Source organism: Dendrobates tinctorius, unplaced genomic scaffold (genome assembly GCF_039654945.1).
Source record: "Dendrobates tinctorius isolate UK_male_01 unplaced genomic scaffold, ASM3965494v1 ptg000138l, whole genome shotgun sequence".
Lineage (NCBI taxonomy): Eukaryota > Metazoa > Chordata > Amphibia > Anura > Dendrobatidae > Dendrobates > Dendrobates tinctorius.
This window is the reverse complement of record NW_027361806.1, coordinates 16,516,963-16,532,371: the sequence shown is the minus strand read 5'-3', so window position 1 is coordinate 16,532,371 and position 15,409 is coordinate 16,516,963. Positions and strand designations below refer to the sequence as shown.

The 15,409-nt window shown below is 40.3% G+C and overlaps 1 protein-coding gene and 1 long non-coding RNA gene across 7 annotated transcripts in view; one reads left to right on the top strand and one right to left on the bottom strand.

Moving 5' to 3' along the window:
* LOC141048758 (uncharacterized) overlaps positions 1 to 15,409 on the top strand; it is a 209,132-nt gene that overhangs the window by 173,139 nt on the left and 20,584 nt on the right. The gene's annotated exons all lie outside the window — the stretch shown is intronic.
* Positions 12,421 to 15,409, bottom strand: part of PDE4B (phosphodiesterase 4B) — a 577,622-nt gene continuing 574,633 nt past the window's right edge. For all 5 annotated transcript variants that reach the window (XM_073544721.1, XM_073544720.1, XM_073544722.1 and 2 more), the window contains 2 exons: positions 15,088 to 15,270; positions 12,421 to 14,459 (listed from right to left, as the gene is read on the bottom strand). In XM_073544721.1, coding sequence (XP_073400822.1) covers positions 14,100 to 14,459; positions 15,088 to 15,270 — 543 coding nt within the window. In that variant the 3' untranslated portion in view covers positions 12,421 to 14,099. The remainder of the gene's footprint in view (positions 14,460 to 15,087; positions 15,271 to 15,409) is intronic.

Here is a 15,409-nt window from a genome sequence, read left to right as displayed (position 1 = left end):
AGCCATCAAGCGCTACAAAGAAACTGGCTCACATGAGGACTGCCCCAGGAAAGGAAGACCAAGAGTCACCTCTGCTGCGGAGGATAAGTTCATCCGAGTCACCTGCCTCAGAAATCGCAGGTTAACAGCAGCTCAGATTAGAGACCAGTTCAATGTCACACAGAGTTCTAGCAGCAGACACATCTCTACAACAACTGTTAAGAGGAGACTTTGTGCAGCAGGCCTTCATGGTAAAATAGCTGCTAGGAAACCACTGCAAAGGACAATCAACAAGCAGAAGAGACTTGTTTGGGCTAAAGAACACAAGGAATGGACATTAGACCAGTCAAAATCTGTGCTTTGGTCTGATGAGTCCAAATTTGAGATCTTTGGTTCCAACCACCGTGTCTTTGTGCGATGCAGAAAAAGTGAACGGATGGACTCTACATGCCTGGTTCCCACCGTGAAGCATGGAGGAGGAGGTGTGATGGTGTGGGGGTGCTTTCTGGTGACACTGTTGGGGATTTATTCAAAATTGAAGGCATACTGAACCAGCATGGCTACCACAGCATCTTGAAGCGGCATGCTATTCCATCCGGTTCGCGTTTAGTTGGACGATCTTTTATTTTTCAACAGGACAATGACCCCAAACACACCTCCAGGGTGTGTAAGGGCTATATGACCAAGAGGGAGAGTGATGGGGTGCTACGCCAGATGACCTGGCCTCCACAGTCACCAGACCTCAACCCAATCGAGATGGTTTGGGGTGAGCTGGACCACACTGATGAAGGCAAAAGGGCCAGCAAGTGCTAAGCATCTCTGGGAACTCCTTCAAGACTGTTGGAAGACCATTTCCGGTGACTACCTCTTGAAGCTCATCAAGAGAATGCCAAGAGTGTGCAAAGCAGTAATCAAGGCAAAAGGTGGCTACTTTGAAGAACCTAGAATATAAGACATATTTTCAGTTGTTTCACACTTTTTTGTTAATTATATAATTCCACATGTGTTAGTTCATAGTCTTGATGCCTTCAGAGTGAATCTACAATTTTCATAGTCATGAAAATAAAGAAAACTCTTTGAATGAGAAGGTGTGTCCAAACTTTTGGTCTGTACTGTGTATGTATATATATATATATATATATATATATAGTTAGGTCCATATATATTTGGACAGAGACAACATTTTTCTAATTTTGGTTCGAGACATTACCACAATGAATTTTAAACAAAACAATTCAGAAGCAGTTGTAGTTAAGAATTTCAGCTTTCATTTGAGGGTATCCACATTAACATTGGATGAAGGGTTTAGGAGTTTCAGCTCCTTAACATGTGCCACCATGTTTTTAAAGGGACCAAAAGTAATCGGACATTTGACTCCAAGGCTATTTCATGGACAGGTGTGGGCAATCCCTTTGTTATGTCATTCTCAATTAAGCAGATAAAAGGCCTGGAGTTGATTTGAGGTATGGTACTTGCGTTTGGAAGGTTTTGCTGTGAAGGAAACAAGCGGTCAAAGGAGCTCTCCATGCAGGTGAAACAAGCCCTCCTTAAGCTGCAAAAACAGAAAAAACCCAGCGGAGAAATTGCTACAACATTAGGAGTGGCAAAATCTACAGTTTGGTAGATCCTGAGAAAGAAAGCAAGCACTGGTGAACTCATCAATGCAAAAAGACCTGGGCGCCCACGGAAACCAACAGTGGTGGATGATCGCAGAATTGTCTCCATGGTGAAGAGAAACCCCTTCACGACAGCCAACCAAGTGAACAACACTCTCCAGGAGGTAGGCGTATCAATATCCAAATCTACCATAAAGAGAAGACTGCATGAAAATAAATACAGAGGGTTCACTGCACGGTGCAAGCCACTCATAAGCATCAAGAATAAAAAGGCTAGACTGGACTTTGCTAAAAAAACATCTAAAAAAGCCAGCACAGTTCTGGAAGAACATTCTTTGGACAGATGAAACCAAGATCACCCTCTAAAAGAATGATGGAAAGAGAAAAGTATGGCGAAGGCGTGGTACAGCTCATGATCCAAAGCATACCACATCATCTGTAAAACACGGCGGAGGCAGTGTGATGGCTTGGGCATGCATGGCTGCCAGTGGCACTGGGTCACTAGTGTTTATTGATGATGTGACACAGGACAGAAGCAGCCGAATGAATTCTGAGGTATTCAGAGCCATACTGTGTGCTCAGATCCAGCCAAATGCAGCCAAACTGATTGGTCGTCGTTTCATACTACAGATGGACAATGACCCAAAACATAAAGCCAAAGCAACCCAGGAGTTTATTAAAGCAAAGAAGTGGAATATTCTTGAATGGCCAAGTCAGTCACCTCATCTCAACCCAATTGAGCATGCATTCCTCTTGTTAAAGACTAAACTTCAGACAGGCCCACAACCAAACAGCAACTGAAAACCACCGCAGTGAAGGCCTTGCAGAGCATCAAAAAGGAGGAAACACAGCGTCTGGTGATGTCCATGAGTTAAAGACTTCAGGCAGTCATTGCCAACAAAGGGTTTTTAGCCAAGTACTAGAAATGAACATTTTATTTACAATTATTTAATCTGTCCAATTACTTTTGGCCCCTTTAAAAACAGGGTGGCACATGTTAAGGAGCTGAAACTCCTAAACCCTTCATCCAATTTTAATGTGGATACCCTCAAATGAAAGCTGAAAGTCTGAACTTCAACTGGATCTGAATTGTTTTGTTTAAAATTCATTTTGGTAATGTCTAGAACCAAAATTAGAAAAATGTTTTCTTTGTCAAAATATATATGGACCTAACTGTGTGTGTGTGTGTGTGTGTGTGTGTGTGTGTATATATAATATACAGTGGGGAAAAAAAGTATTTAGTCAGTCAGCAATAGTGCAAGTTCCACCACTTAAAAAGATGAGAGGCATCTGTAATTTACATCATAGGTAGACCTCAACTATGGGAGACAAACTGAGAAAAAAAAATCCAGAAAATCACATTGTCTGTTTTTTTTTTTCATTTTATTTGCATATTATGGTGGAAAATAAGTATTTGGTCAGAAACAAAATTTCATCTCAATACTTTGTGATATATCCTTTGTTGGCAATGACAGAGGTCAAACGTTTTCTGTAAGTCTTCACAAGGTTGCCACACACTGTTGTTGGTATGTTGGCCCATTCCTCCTTGCAGATCTCCTCTAGAGCAGTGATGTTTTTGGCTTTTCGCTTGGCAACACGGACTTTCAACTCCCTCCAAAGGTTTTCTATAGGGTTGAGATCTGGAGACTGGCTAGGCCACTCCAGGACCTTGAAATGCTTCTTACGAAGCCACTCCTTCGTTGCCCTGGCGGTGTGCTTTGGATCATTGTCATGTTGAAAGACCCAGCCACGTTTCATCTTCAATGCCCTTGCTGATGGAAGGAGGTTTGCACTCAAAATCTCACGATACATGGCCCCATTCATTCTTTCATGTACCCGGATCAGTCATCCTGGCCCCTTTGCAGAGAAACAGCCCCAAAGCATGATGTTTCCACCACCATGCTTTACAGTAGGTATGGTGTTTGATGGCTGCAACTCAGTATTCTTTTTCCTCCAAACACAACAAGTTGTGTTTCTACCAAACAGTTCCAGTTTGGTTTCATCAGACCATAGGACATTCTCCCAAAACTCCTCTGGATCATCCAAATGCTCTCTAGCAAACTTCAGACGGGCCCGGACATGTACAGGCTTAAGCAGTGGGACACGTCTGGCACTGCAGGATCTGAGTCCATGGTGGCGTAGTGTGTTACTTATGGTAGGCCTTGTTACATTGGTCCCAGCTCTCTGCAGTTCATTCACTAGGTCCCCCCGCGTGGTTCTGGGATTTTTGCTCACCGTTCTTGTGATCATTCTGACCCCACGGGGTGGGATTTTGCGTGGAGCACCAGATCGAGGGAGATTATCAGTGGTCTTGTATGTCTTCCATTTTCTAATTATTGCTCCCACAGTTGATTTCTTCACTCCAAGCTGGTTGGCTATTGCAGATTCAGTCTTCTCAGCCTGGTGCAGGGCTACAATTTTGTTTCTGGTGTCCTTTGACAGCTCTTTGGTCTTCACCATAGTGGAGTTTGGAGTCAGACTGTTTGAGGGTGTGCACAGGTGTCTTTTTATACTGATAACAAGTTTAAACAGGTGCCATTACTACAGGTAATGAGTGGAGGAAAGAGGAGACTCTTAAAGAAGAAGTTACAGGTCTGTGAGAGCCAGAAATCTTGATTGCTTGTTTCTGACCAAATACTTATTTTCCACCATAATATGCAAATAAAATGAAAAAAAAACAGACAATGTGATTTTCTGGATTTTTTTTTCTCAGTTTGTCTCCCATAGTTGAGGTCTACCTATGATGTAAATTACAGACGCCTCTCATCTTTTTTAAGTGGTGGAACTTGCACTATTGCTGACTGACTAAATACTTTTTTTCCCCACTGTATATATATGACATAAATATAAATGCAGCATAAATGCAAAAATAAACACTCCAGTGAATATATGTACTGTATACATTGCATATTCGTGTACAGATGTAGCAGAGCTGAGTTTGTCATCCTGGAGTGATTGTGCCAATGACTGTTAGCTCTGCTATATTTACAGGAGGTATGATGGTACATATGTCCATTTTCTTTTTTTAACCGTTGACATCAGTTTGAGAAATAACAGACAAAATATCAGTCCGGGGATATCCCATCATTACTGGTTTCCTGATGGTTTTCAGTTGCCTGTGTTTTGTGTGCATCTTGTTGCTGGGTTAAATAACATTGGTCTAGATTGCAGCTCTGAAAGTATAGCAACCAGGGTCGAGGAGAGGACAAATATAGCCGGGTGCCTACTGACCTAAAGTCAATCCAGTAAGATGCTAGAAGGATGCAGGATGTTCTTCTTAAAGGTACATCTACATTTGTCAGTCTTCATACTGTAGAAAGTCTCACTGTGACCACACTGCAGAATACACATGCTTTGTGGTCATGGTTTTTGACAGAAGAGGAGTAGAAACATTTTCTTAGAGTTGGGATTCGGATTGTTTTTATTAGATGACCGCAATTTTGGTGAAACTACAGTAGCTCAAAGAGATAATGGTGTGGCTTTACATTATACGGCTTGTGAATGCAACTTAAAGTGGTTAGAGTATAAATGCAAGATATCATCAATCCACAGGATGAGTGACAATTTGCGGATCGTTGTGGGTTTGAATGCTCAGACCTCAGCTGGTCATGGACCCCATTTGAATGCGACAATGGTCCTGCCTGCGCACTCCCACTCCATTCATTGTCTATGGGACTACCAGAGGTAGCCGAGTACTATTTTGGGAACCCCAGTTATCATCATCACATTATAACCTTTTCTATGGTCTAGGTAATGACTTGCATTTATGATCCAAGATTTTTAAGACTTTTTATATTTGTAAATTCAGATAAGAATACAATGTTCGCCAATTTCACCAATAGGATCATAGCTATAAGAAATAGTAGTTGCACATACCGGTGTTCTGCACCCTGAAGGGGCTGAAAGACTAATTTCAATGTAAGTGGAATTCTGTACAAAGATTAGTTGGGGGAGGGGGCACCATGATACAGATTTTGCATTGTGCTCCAAGTTCTTTTGGCCCATATAAGATGTGATAGGCAGAGGCTGCAAGATAAGTGAGGGTGTTGATGAACAAATGGGCCTGTAGGATTTTGGTGAGTCTCTAGACCATAAATATGTTCTTTGCAAATGTTGATGCTTTCCTACCTCTTGATATTTTTTGTATTATGAAAATGCACATGGTGAATGCTTTCTTCTAATTGGAGGTGGATATTAGGCTTCTTAAACTGAGTTACAGTATATTAAGAAAGATAAATTTTCGGACTATAAGACACACGTGCCCGGTGTCGGCGATGAGGCCCACGGCTTCAGGAAAATGGACGCCGAGAAAGCAATGATGCATTACACTCTGCTCACAGCCAACACCGGGCTTGCAGCATCGCCACACTTCTGCTGCATCCGATTTCCTGTTGATGGGACCTTGCCTCCTGTGACACAGCTCCACTGCCGCTGACCCCCCAGGTAAGATACCTTAACCCCTTTACTCCCAAGGGTGGTTTGCATGTTAATTCCCGGGCCAATTTTTACAATTCTGACCACTGTCCCTTTATGAGGTAATAACTCTGGAATGCTTCCATGGATCCCGGTGATTCTGACATTGTTTTCTCGTGACATATTGTACTTAATGTTAGTGGTAAAATTTCATTCATATAACTTGCGTTTATTTGTGAAAAAAATGGAAATTTGGCAATAATTTTGAAAATTTCGCAATTTTCCAACTTTAAATTTTTATGTTCTTAAATCACAGAGATATGGCACTCAAAAAACTTAATAAGTAACATTTCCCACATGTTTACTTTACATCAGCACAATTTGGGAACCAAAATTTTTTTTTTGTTAGGAAGTTATAAGGGTTAAAAGTTGACCTTCGATTTCTCATTTTTACAACACCATTTTATTTTTAGGGACCACATCACATTTTAAGTCACTTTGAGGGGTCTATATGATAGAAGATACCCAAAAGTGACACCATTCTAAAAAAAACTGCACCCCTCAAGGTGCTCAAAACCAGATTCAAGAAGTTTATTAACCCTTCAGGTGCGTCACAGGAATTTTTTGAATGTTACAAAAAAAATGAACATTTAACTTTTTTTCACAAAAAAAATTACTTCAGGTTCAATTTTTTTTATTTTACCAAGGGTAACAGGAGAAATTAGACTGGAAAAGTTATTGTGCAATTTGTCCTGAGTACGCTGATACTTGATGTGTGGGGGGAATCACTGTTTGGGCGCATGGCAGAGCTCGGAAGGGAAGGAGCGCCGTTTGACTTTTTCACTGCAAAACTGGCTGGAATTCAGATCGGATGCCATGTCACGTTTGGAGAGCTCCTGATGTGCCTAAACAGTGGAAACCCCCCACAAGTGACCCCATTTTGGAAACTAGACCCCCCCAAGGAACTTATCTAGATATGTGGTGAGCACATTGTACCCCCAAGGGCTTCACAGAAGTTTATAACGTACCGCCGTACAATTAAAAAATCATATTTTTTCCACAAAAATGATCTTTTCACCCCCAATTTTTATTTTCTCACTGATGCCCCATATGTGGGGGTAAACCACTCTTTGGGCGCATGGCAGAGCTTGGAAGGGAAGCAGCGCCTTTTTACTTTTTTGGCTGGAATTGAGATCGGACGCCATGTCGCTTTTGGAAAGCCCCTGATGTGCCAAAACAGTGGAAACTCCCCAATTCTAACTCCAACCCTAACCCTAATGGGAAAATGGAAATAAATACATTTTTTTAATTTTATTATTTTTCCCTAACTAAGGGGGTGATAACGGTTGGTTTGATTCACTATTTATGGCGGGTTTTTATATTTGGCAGCTGTCGCACGCTAAAAGACGCTTTTTATTGTAAAAATAGTTTTTGCATCACCACATTTTGAGAGCTATAATTTTTCCATATTTTGACCCACCGAGTCATGTGGGGTCTTATTTTTTGCGGAATGAGTTGACGTTTCTATTGGTATCATTTTCGGGCACGTGACATTTTTTGATCACTTTTTATTCCGATTTTTGGGATGCAGAATGAACAAAAACCAGCATTTCATGAATTTCTTTTGGGGGGTGCGTTTACATCGTTCCGCGTGTGGTAACATTGATAAGGCGGTTTTATTCTTCGGGTCAGTAAAGTTACAGCGATACCTCATTTCTGTCTTTTTTTTATGTTTTGGAGCTTTTATGCAATGAAAACAATTTTATATAAAAAAATAATTATTTTGCATCGCTTTATTCTGCGAGCTATAACTTTATTTTTTCGCTGATGACGCTGTATGGCGGCTCGTTTTTTGTGGGACAAGATGACGTTTTCAGCGGTACCATGGTTATTTATGTCCATCTTTTTGATTGCGCGTTATTGCACTTTTTGTTCGGCAGTATGATGATAAAGCATTGTTTTTTGCTTCGTCTTTTATTTTTTAAGGGGTTCAATAACGGGCTTAACTAGTGGGACAGTTTTATAGGGCGGGTCGTTACGGACGCAGCAATACCAAATATGTGTACTTTTATTGTTTTTTTTATTTTCAAAAAATGAATTTATTATGGAATAGTTTTTTTTTTTAAATTTATATAGCGATTTTTGTTATAAATTGTTACACTTTTTTTTTTTTTTTTTTTTTTTTTACTTTATTACACTGTCCCAGGGGGGACATCACTGTCATGTGACAGATCGCTGATCTGACACATCACAGATTGCTGTGACAGATCAGCGATCTGACACAGGCTCTGCACAGGCTTCCTCATGCCTGCGTTCTGCAAGCAGTGTGGAAGCCGGCTCCCTGCAGGCCCCCGAAGGTTCCTGCCACCATATTGGATCCGGGGAGCAGCAGGAAAGCAGGCCCCCAGAGCAGCGCAGCACATCGCGCTGCTCCGGGGGTCTTAGGGAAGCACGGAGGGATCCCCCTCCCTGCGCGCTTCTCTCCTATGCCCCAGTACACTGCGATCATGTTTGATCGCGGTGTGCCAGGGGTTAACGTGCCAGGGGCGGTCCGTGACCGCCCCTGACACATAGTGCCAGGTGTCAGCTTTGAAAAGAAGCTGACACTCGGCCGCGATCAGCGGCGCTCCCCACAGGGGGCGCCCCTGATCGCTATAACGTACTATTCCGTCCTTGGGACTTAGGTCCCAGGTCGCATGGACGGAATAGTATGTCTAATGTAGGAAAGGGCAGACCCTCAATTTTTAAAAATCTTTTTTTTTGCTATTTTCCACCTCAAAACTTGGGGTGCGTCTCATGGTCTGGTGTATCTTATGGTTTGAAAAATACGGTAGCCCAAATAATAAAATAGGTATTGTACTTTAATATAGACTAAATATACAAATGATCATAAATTATAATATATGAAATATAAATGATAAAAGGAGGTGAAAAAGTTGGGGTTTTTAGATTAGCCCATAATGGAATATAGTAATAAATGTATGATAATCCATTGAAATATTTAGTCATCTCCTATCTCAGTAATGGGAAAGTTTGTGTTCACTGAATACAGATTTTATCTCAGATTTGAGAATCTTTGTAATTAATTATCAATTCTGGCAAAGAAAGAAGCAGAGTTATCTGGTAAAATGTTAAGTTTCTTATTTTCACGTCTACTATTGATTTATGAAATAAAAATTAAAACGACGGTTACTCTTTAACTTTCTTAATCCAAAGAACTATTCCAGTTTATTCCACTTTGACCAATAAACATTGCATCACTACCCATGACACACATGAGCTCATGCAAAAGCCCCTGAACACGTAGACATCTCTCTTCCTGAATATCCATATTGTTTATAAGAATTGTCCACTGGTTTCAGACAGATGCAATGTATCGGCTGGGAATCACCTTCCTGCCACTGTTACTAAATACATTACTATTGCTGTCATGGAGTACAGCACAGATATGCAGAAGATTATGTAAATCCTGTAATATCTATAGATCATTTACTCCTTTACAACGGTCTCTTCACTCACAATAAATAAGCTTTCCTCCGAGGGTTGCATCCGTATAGAGGTATATCTCGTTCATTACTTATACGAACTTATGGAGACTTGATATTTCTATGTGTGGTTCTAGCATAACTACTGGACATCAAGCCCTGCTATCTTGTCAAGCCCTGCTATTTTGGAGTTATGGTTGACTTGGATCTTTCTTTACTCCCTTTATTCAATCACTTGCATGCTCATGCCATCTACACCTTAAAAATATGTCTTATTATTGCTCCAGTTCATTTTTTTATTTGCTATATTATAAAATATAAAGGTATCATTCTCACCCACAAAGCTCTGCAAAGTTCTGCATGACCCTGCATCTCCATCCTCGTCTGCCTACCGCATTTTCTGGGCCCTATGTTCTGCCAGTGATCTAACATCCTCCATAATCCAAAACTTCCATTTGCTGGACAATTCTCGTGCTGCATGCTCTAAAAATATATCTATTTTAGAGGCCTCTCACTAACCTAGCTCTACTCTGTTTCCCCCTTCTACATTATTCCCAAAACCCTGATCCTGTTATCCAGCAGTGTCCGCCACATTTCTTGTATCCCGATGCACTTGATATCTGGTGTGATGGCTCATTCAACCTTACTATTTTAGTTTCACTGTTGGTATACAATCCTTAATTAACTGCATCTAATGTCTAAATGGAAATGGGCACTCCAGTTGTTTGGGCCTCATAATATCTGCTGTCATCTACCCTAGTAGTTAAACCCATGTGGACCATGCAGAGACATCATGGCTTATCATGATTGCACCACAGGGATGTACTATGTCATACAGCATGATCTCACTATGAAAAGAATTGCTGGATTGTATGTTACATGCACATCCAGTAAGGTATAATGTAATCGATGTGTGGCAGAATACAAAGTTGTCTGTTCGGTGTTGGTACCAAATAAATTATCCTCTATATGATATTTAATTAATATTTACTAGAATTTATAAATGATTCTAGGCAGGCTCGGACTGGCCCATAGGGTAACAGAGCAATCCCCCGGGGGGGCCCCTGTGCAGGTTTGGGCCTCCAACTCCCCTGTATGGGCAGTACTTGGCATATTTCACTTGATTCACTCTCATCATTCATAAACCAAACTACACGGTTTATTATTATTTAGAGGTATAAGTAAATTTGTATGGAGGTGAAAAGTGCCCCCCACCCCCCCACAAAGTCAATATTACTGGTGGGCCCTTGGCACCCCAGTCCGACACTAATTCTAGGAATGGTGAATTAAAGTTTTGTTCTCCACCGTAATTTACCAGTTTGAGTTTTAAACAAAATGAAATTAGAATAATTGCAAGTAGTGCAATGAATGGGATTCACATAACCTCATATTGTCGTGTTCTTGAGTGGAAAGTGGCCAAATATATTTGTTAGCTTTTTGATAAAAGCTTGCCCGGCGTACAGGACCGTCTGACTCCTCCATGGTATTGAATGCTCTGCTGATTGTGCACACATTCAATAAGGAATAAGAGGGCGAACAGGATTATGGTCAGCATTGAGATGCATTGAAATGCATTGAAAGTTTGCTCAGTTCTCCATGTCCAGTTTTGGCCACGTTCAGTATTTGCTCAGTATTTGAAATATTTACACCAACATGTAAGTTGCAAATAGGAATGAGGTACCAATGTGCATGACTGCTATGTCATCAGAGGTCATTTGCGAAATGCATCCCTGGGAACGGAAGTTGCAGGTAGTACCGCTGAGAGCCGGGAGGACTCCAGGGGCCGACAGAGGGTAAGAATATCCCTATTTTTTATTTATTTTTTTATTATTTTTAACATTCTATCTTTTAATATTGATGCTGCATAGGCCATATCAATAGTAAAAAGTTGGTCACACTTGTCAAGCACTATGACCAAGTGTGACCAACCTGTAAATCACTTTTCCAAGCGGTGCTTCAAATCGCTTTGAAAAGTGCTAGCAAACTCTTGTATTTTGCGGGAAAATGCATGCGAATTCTGCATGCCTTTTACCCGCGGCGGGGAGTTGCGGAAATGCTGCAGACAATTCCGCAGCATTTCTGCAACTTGGGCACATGGCTATCAATGAACAAGCTCTCAGGCTAAGTTTTATTTTAAAACAAAACACAGAAGTGGAGTTGAACTTATGGGTCCAGTTGTTGCCAATTCACATCACTGTGCTATAGAAAATCCTTTGGTTTGCTATTTACCCAATAAATCCCTAGGTGCAGATAGCATGCATGAGTCTGGTAAATGTAAAGGCCATGTACACCTTTGCACCTATAATTTTTTTATTGCTTATTTGTTCGCTAAATGCAAAGGTAAGCCACTTTTTAAATACGGCAGATACTCTGCAGCAGGGAAATGTTAGACAATTTTAATGAAGACTAAGTCCTTTATCTAGATGAGAGAACTGACAGTGTACAAATCGTTCAGAGCTCCTGTCCAATTCTGATGGCTCTTTCTGCTTATCTTCTCTCAATGTTAAAAATAGTAGTAGGGAGCACAGATCTATACCGTATGGAGAGGGGAGAAAGTATCACAGGGACAGCATGAAAAACTGTCTGAAGATGAGGAGGAAAGTACATAAGAGAAAATAAGTTCAGGATATAAAAGCCACTGAAGACAGTAGAACCCTGGATACACACAGAGGTCACATCCATTCTTTATTACTGGGAGAGACTCTCACAAGAGAAAAATCTGAAACTTGGATCAGGCTTCAAACTGCATAGCAGAGGTTCTGAAAATGAATTAAGGAATTAAGATTTCAGTCTGAAATTGAGTGCAATTTTAACAACTAAATTTCCATGTCAAATTTGTTCATAGTCTTTAATCCAGGTAGGACTCTCCTTCGATCAGCCATCCTAGTGTCAGACCGCTAAGAACAAATGACAGTGCAGCCGCCAGATTCTCATGCTTCTGATTTATTCACTTAATATAAAAAAATCTTAAGAATGCATCTTAGCACAATATACAATACTTGAACATACCTTATGTGAAACTTGTCAAAATAAAATCCACACCTGGAACAATGTAATGTCAACAGACATACAGACCCATTGCTCATGCACAAGTCAGTGCGTCTATCCCAAACATGGGATAGCCACTTATTGGACCAAAGCATTATACAAGCTGAGACAAAAGATATATTTTCTTAGGATGCGTGACATTTCTTTTTTTATTAAAAAAAATCTGCACATCAAAATAATTACTGTAGTTATATATTAATAACAAATACATAAGGACCACACATTTCTGAGTATTACAAGTTTTGGGGTAAATGTGGACAAAAATGTCTGTTTGGGTACCAAGGATAGGATTCATTCAGTTATTAATTCCAGAATTCATTCAGTTATTAATTTCAGAATTCAGTGTTCTCAATCAAATTGGTGTACCATGGCACTAGCCATGGGTTCAGTATGTCTTTTAGGAGTCACTGTTCAGGCTGGCTAGCTAATAAAAAAAAAAAAAAATTACAAGAAAAATTCAACTCTCATCTAGAGCTTTCTACACAATCAACACCACCAGTGACAGGCAATGTCAATTCATATAAATTAATAACTTACAAAACAGTACATTATTTACATAATAGATAATAAATACACTGTTATAAACAGTAAAGTACGTGTTAGGCAGTGCAATAAAAAGATGATGTCTCCAATGAAGGTTGGAAGGGAGAATGGAGAAATTAAAACATGGGATCATGCAGAACTTAGTCTCAAACACACATCACATTACACACTGCCTTCTGGATACACAGACGTCAATTGTAGTGGATGCACATGAAGTAAAAATAGAACAAATAAAAACAGCTACCTCTTATTATATTGTGCAGAATTGGTCGATTCTATGGAACCCGACATAAAAAAATCTCAACACAGAACAAGCAAATATGAAATGACTTCAGGTGCACGGAAGGAATGACACTGACCAGAGACACAATCTCTTTGTGCAATTTAGAATAAATGCAATAGAGTTCACATATATTGCCCACGATAAAAGGAAGACTGCTTCTTTCAGGAAAGAGAATTTAAATGTACACATTATTCTTTGTTCTGCTTACACTAAATATTGTGTAATTAATAGGCATTTCAGAGACAATGGAAGTTTTACAAAAAAGGCACACAAGTCCTCAGACAGCTGGACAGGGTTTTTCAACAAAGACCTACCAATTCATAACTTCTAGTATCTATCAGGTTGTTTTTTTTAATTCACGTTATAAAAAAAAAAAACGAACAAAATTCTCTCAGTTTTGTGTCATTTGTTTTCTACAAGTTTGACATTTTTGTGTTTTTTTTTTGTTTGTTTGTTTTTTTTCAAGCAGTTATCAGAACACAACAATGCAGGTCGTTTTCTTTCTATCTTCTACCTCGGAAACGATGCCGAATGATTATTACGTCCTTCATCTGTTAAGTTTCCTGAGCAATCTTTCTCTTCAGCATCCTTAACCACAGCTCCACTGGCGAGCAACAGGAAAGATCTTTTAGCCAGGCTAAATCAAGGCCTAAGATCGAGATTACATGCTTGTCAAAACAAGACAGCTTTGCATGTGCTCTCCCCTTTCTGAGTTCTCTACCCAGACACGACCTATGTATCCAGAGGTGATGTATCGTCTGTCAGTATTTCCGTGTCACCCTCTGGAGAGTCAATTCCCGGATCAACAATATGGAGTGTCTTGGTGCTACTGTAATAGGTAATACAGTCCCCCTCTTTATCGTGACCTTCTGAATCTTCTTCCTCGAGGGTAAGCTCAAAATGGAACTTTTCAGACACACCAGGGCAGTCCTTATCCTGCTCGTCCAAAAGAGGAGAAGGACTTTGAGGTATCATACTTTGGTACCAGTTTCTATTGTCCTCCAATGTATCCAAAATATCCTGAGCATCTGGCTGCACCAAATCTGCCCACGTTTCCCACAGTGGATGAACAATGTAGTCAATGAACCCAACCTAAAAGACAGAAGAGGGAAATTTAGTATTAAAGATTTTAAAACTATGTCACAGGCAGCACTGTGACAACTACAGTAACTCTACTGTGTGAGTGTGCCCAGAAAAAAAACCCCTTATGTCTCAAGCTTCCTGAACATTTGTAAATATGATATGCTGGCCCACTATTTGCCAAAGGAGCACTCCTTTGGGATAGACTGGACTTGTGGGCCTGTGACCATATTTAGCATGTATGTTGGGAGCTTTCTTTGGGCACACGCCAAACGTGTACAAGAAAACAAGATGTAACCTGAACCTTAAATTAATGTAATGAATCCAGATTACAGACTTATAGTTCTTTTCTAACTTTGCTCAACCTTTGTTATCTGCAAAGAAGTTCCAGTCAGACACTTGGACACTATTTCTTCCCAAAAAATGTTAACATGTTTGTGAGGTCCATCACCGTAAAATCTTTATCTGGGCAGACCATGCACAACAGGATGGTTTCCCTCCTGGAACTCCCTTTATTAGCAAGAGTATAAATAAGTCTGCTGCAGATAGTTTCCAGCCCTGGAGGACCTGATGTAACCATGTGCATCATACTTTTCCACTCTTTTGCTTTGGTATGTTGCATTACAACATTGGACCATACCTGTGATTTCTCCACAGAAGCTGTGTGTTTGTCACACATGGGGCTGATCTCCATTCCTCGCTCTCTTTCTTTGTCACCTTGCTGGAAGAACTCCTCCATTATCCTGTCTGTCCATTGTCGGTACAATTCCAGAGATTTTGTGGGATTGCTTAGATCAGCACAATGCACCATATTCCTGAGAACCTGAGATAAGAATTAACAATCCGTGAGCCCAGTTTGTAGATTAACTTGCATCATGCTCTGCATAGGAAATCTCTCTTCTATAGATGCAACAACTATTTCCTTACGTCTAGTCATGCCTTTGTCATTTTTACTGCTGCCA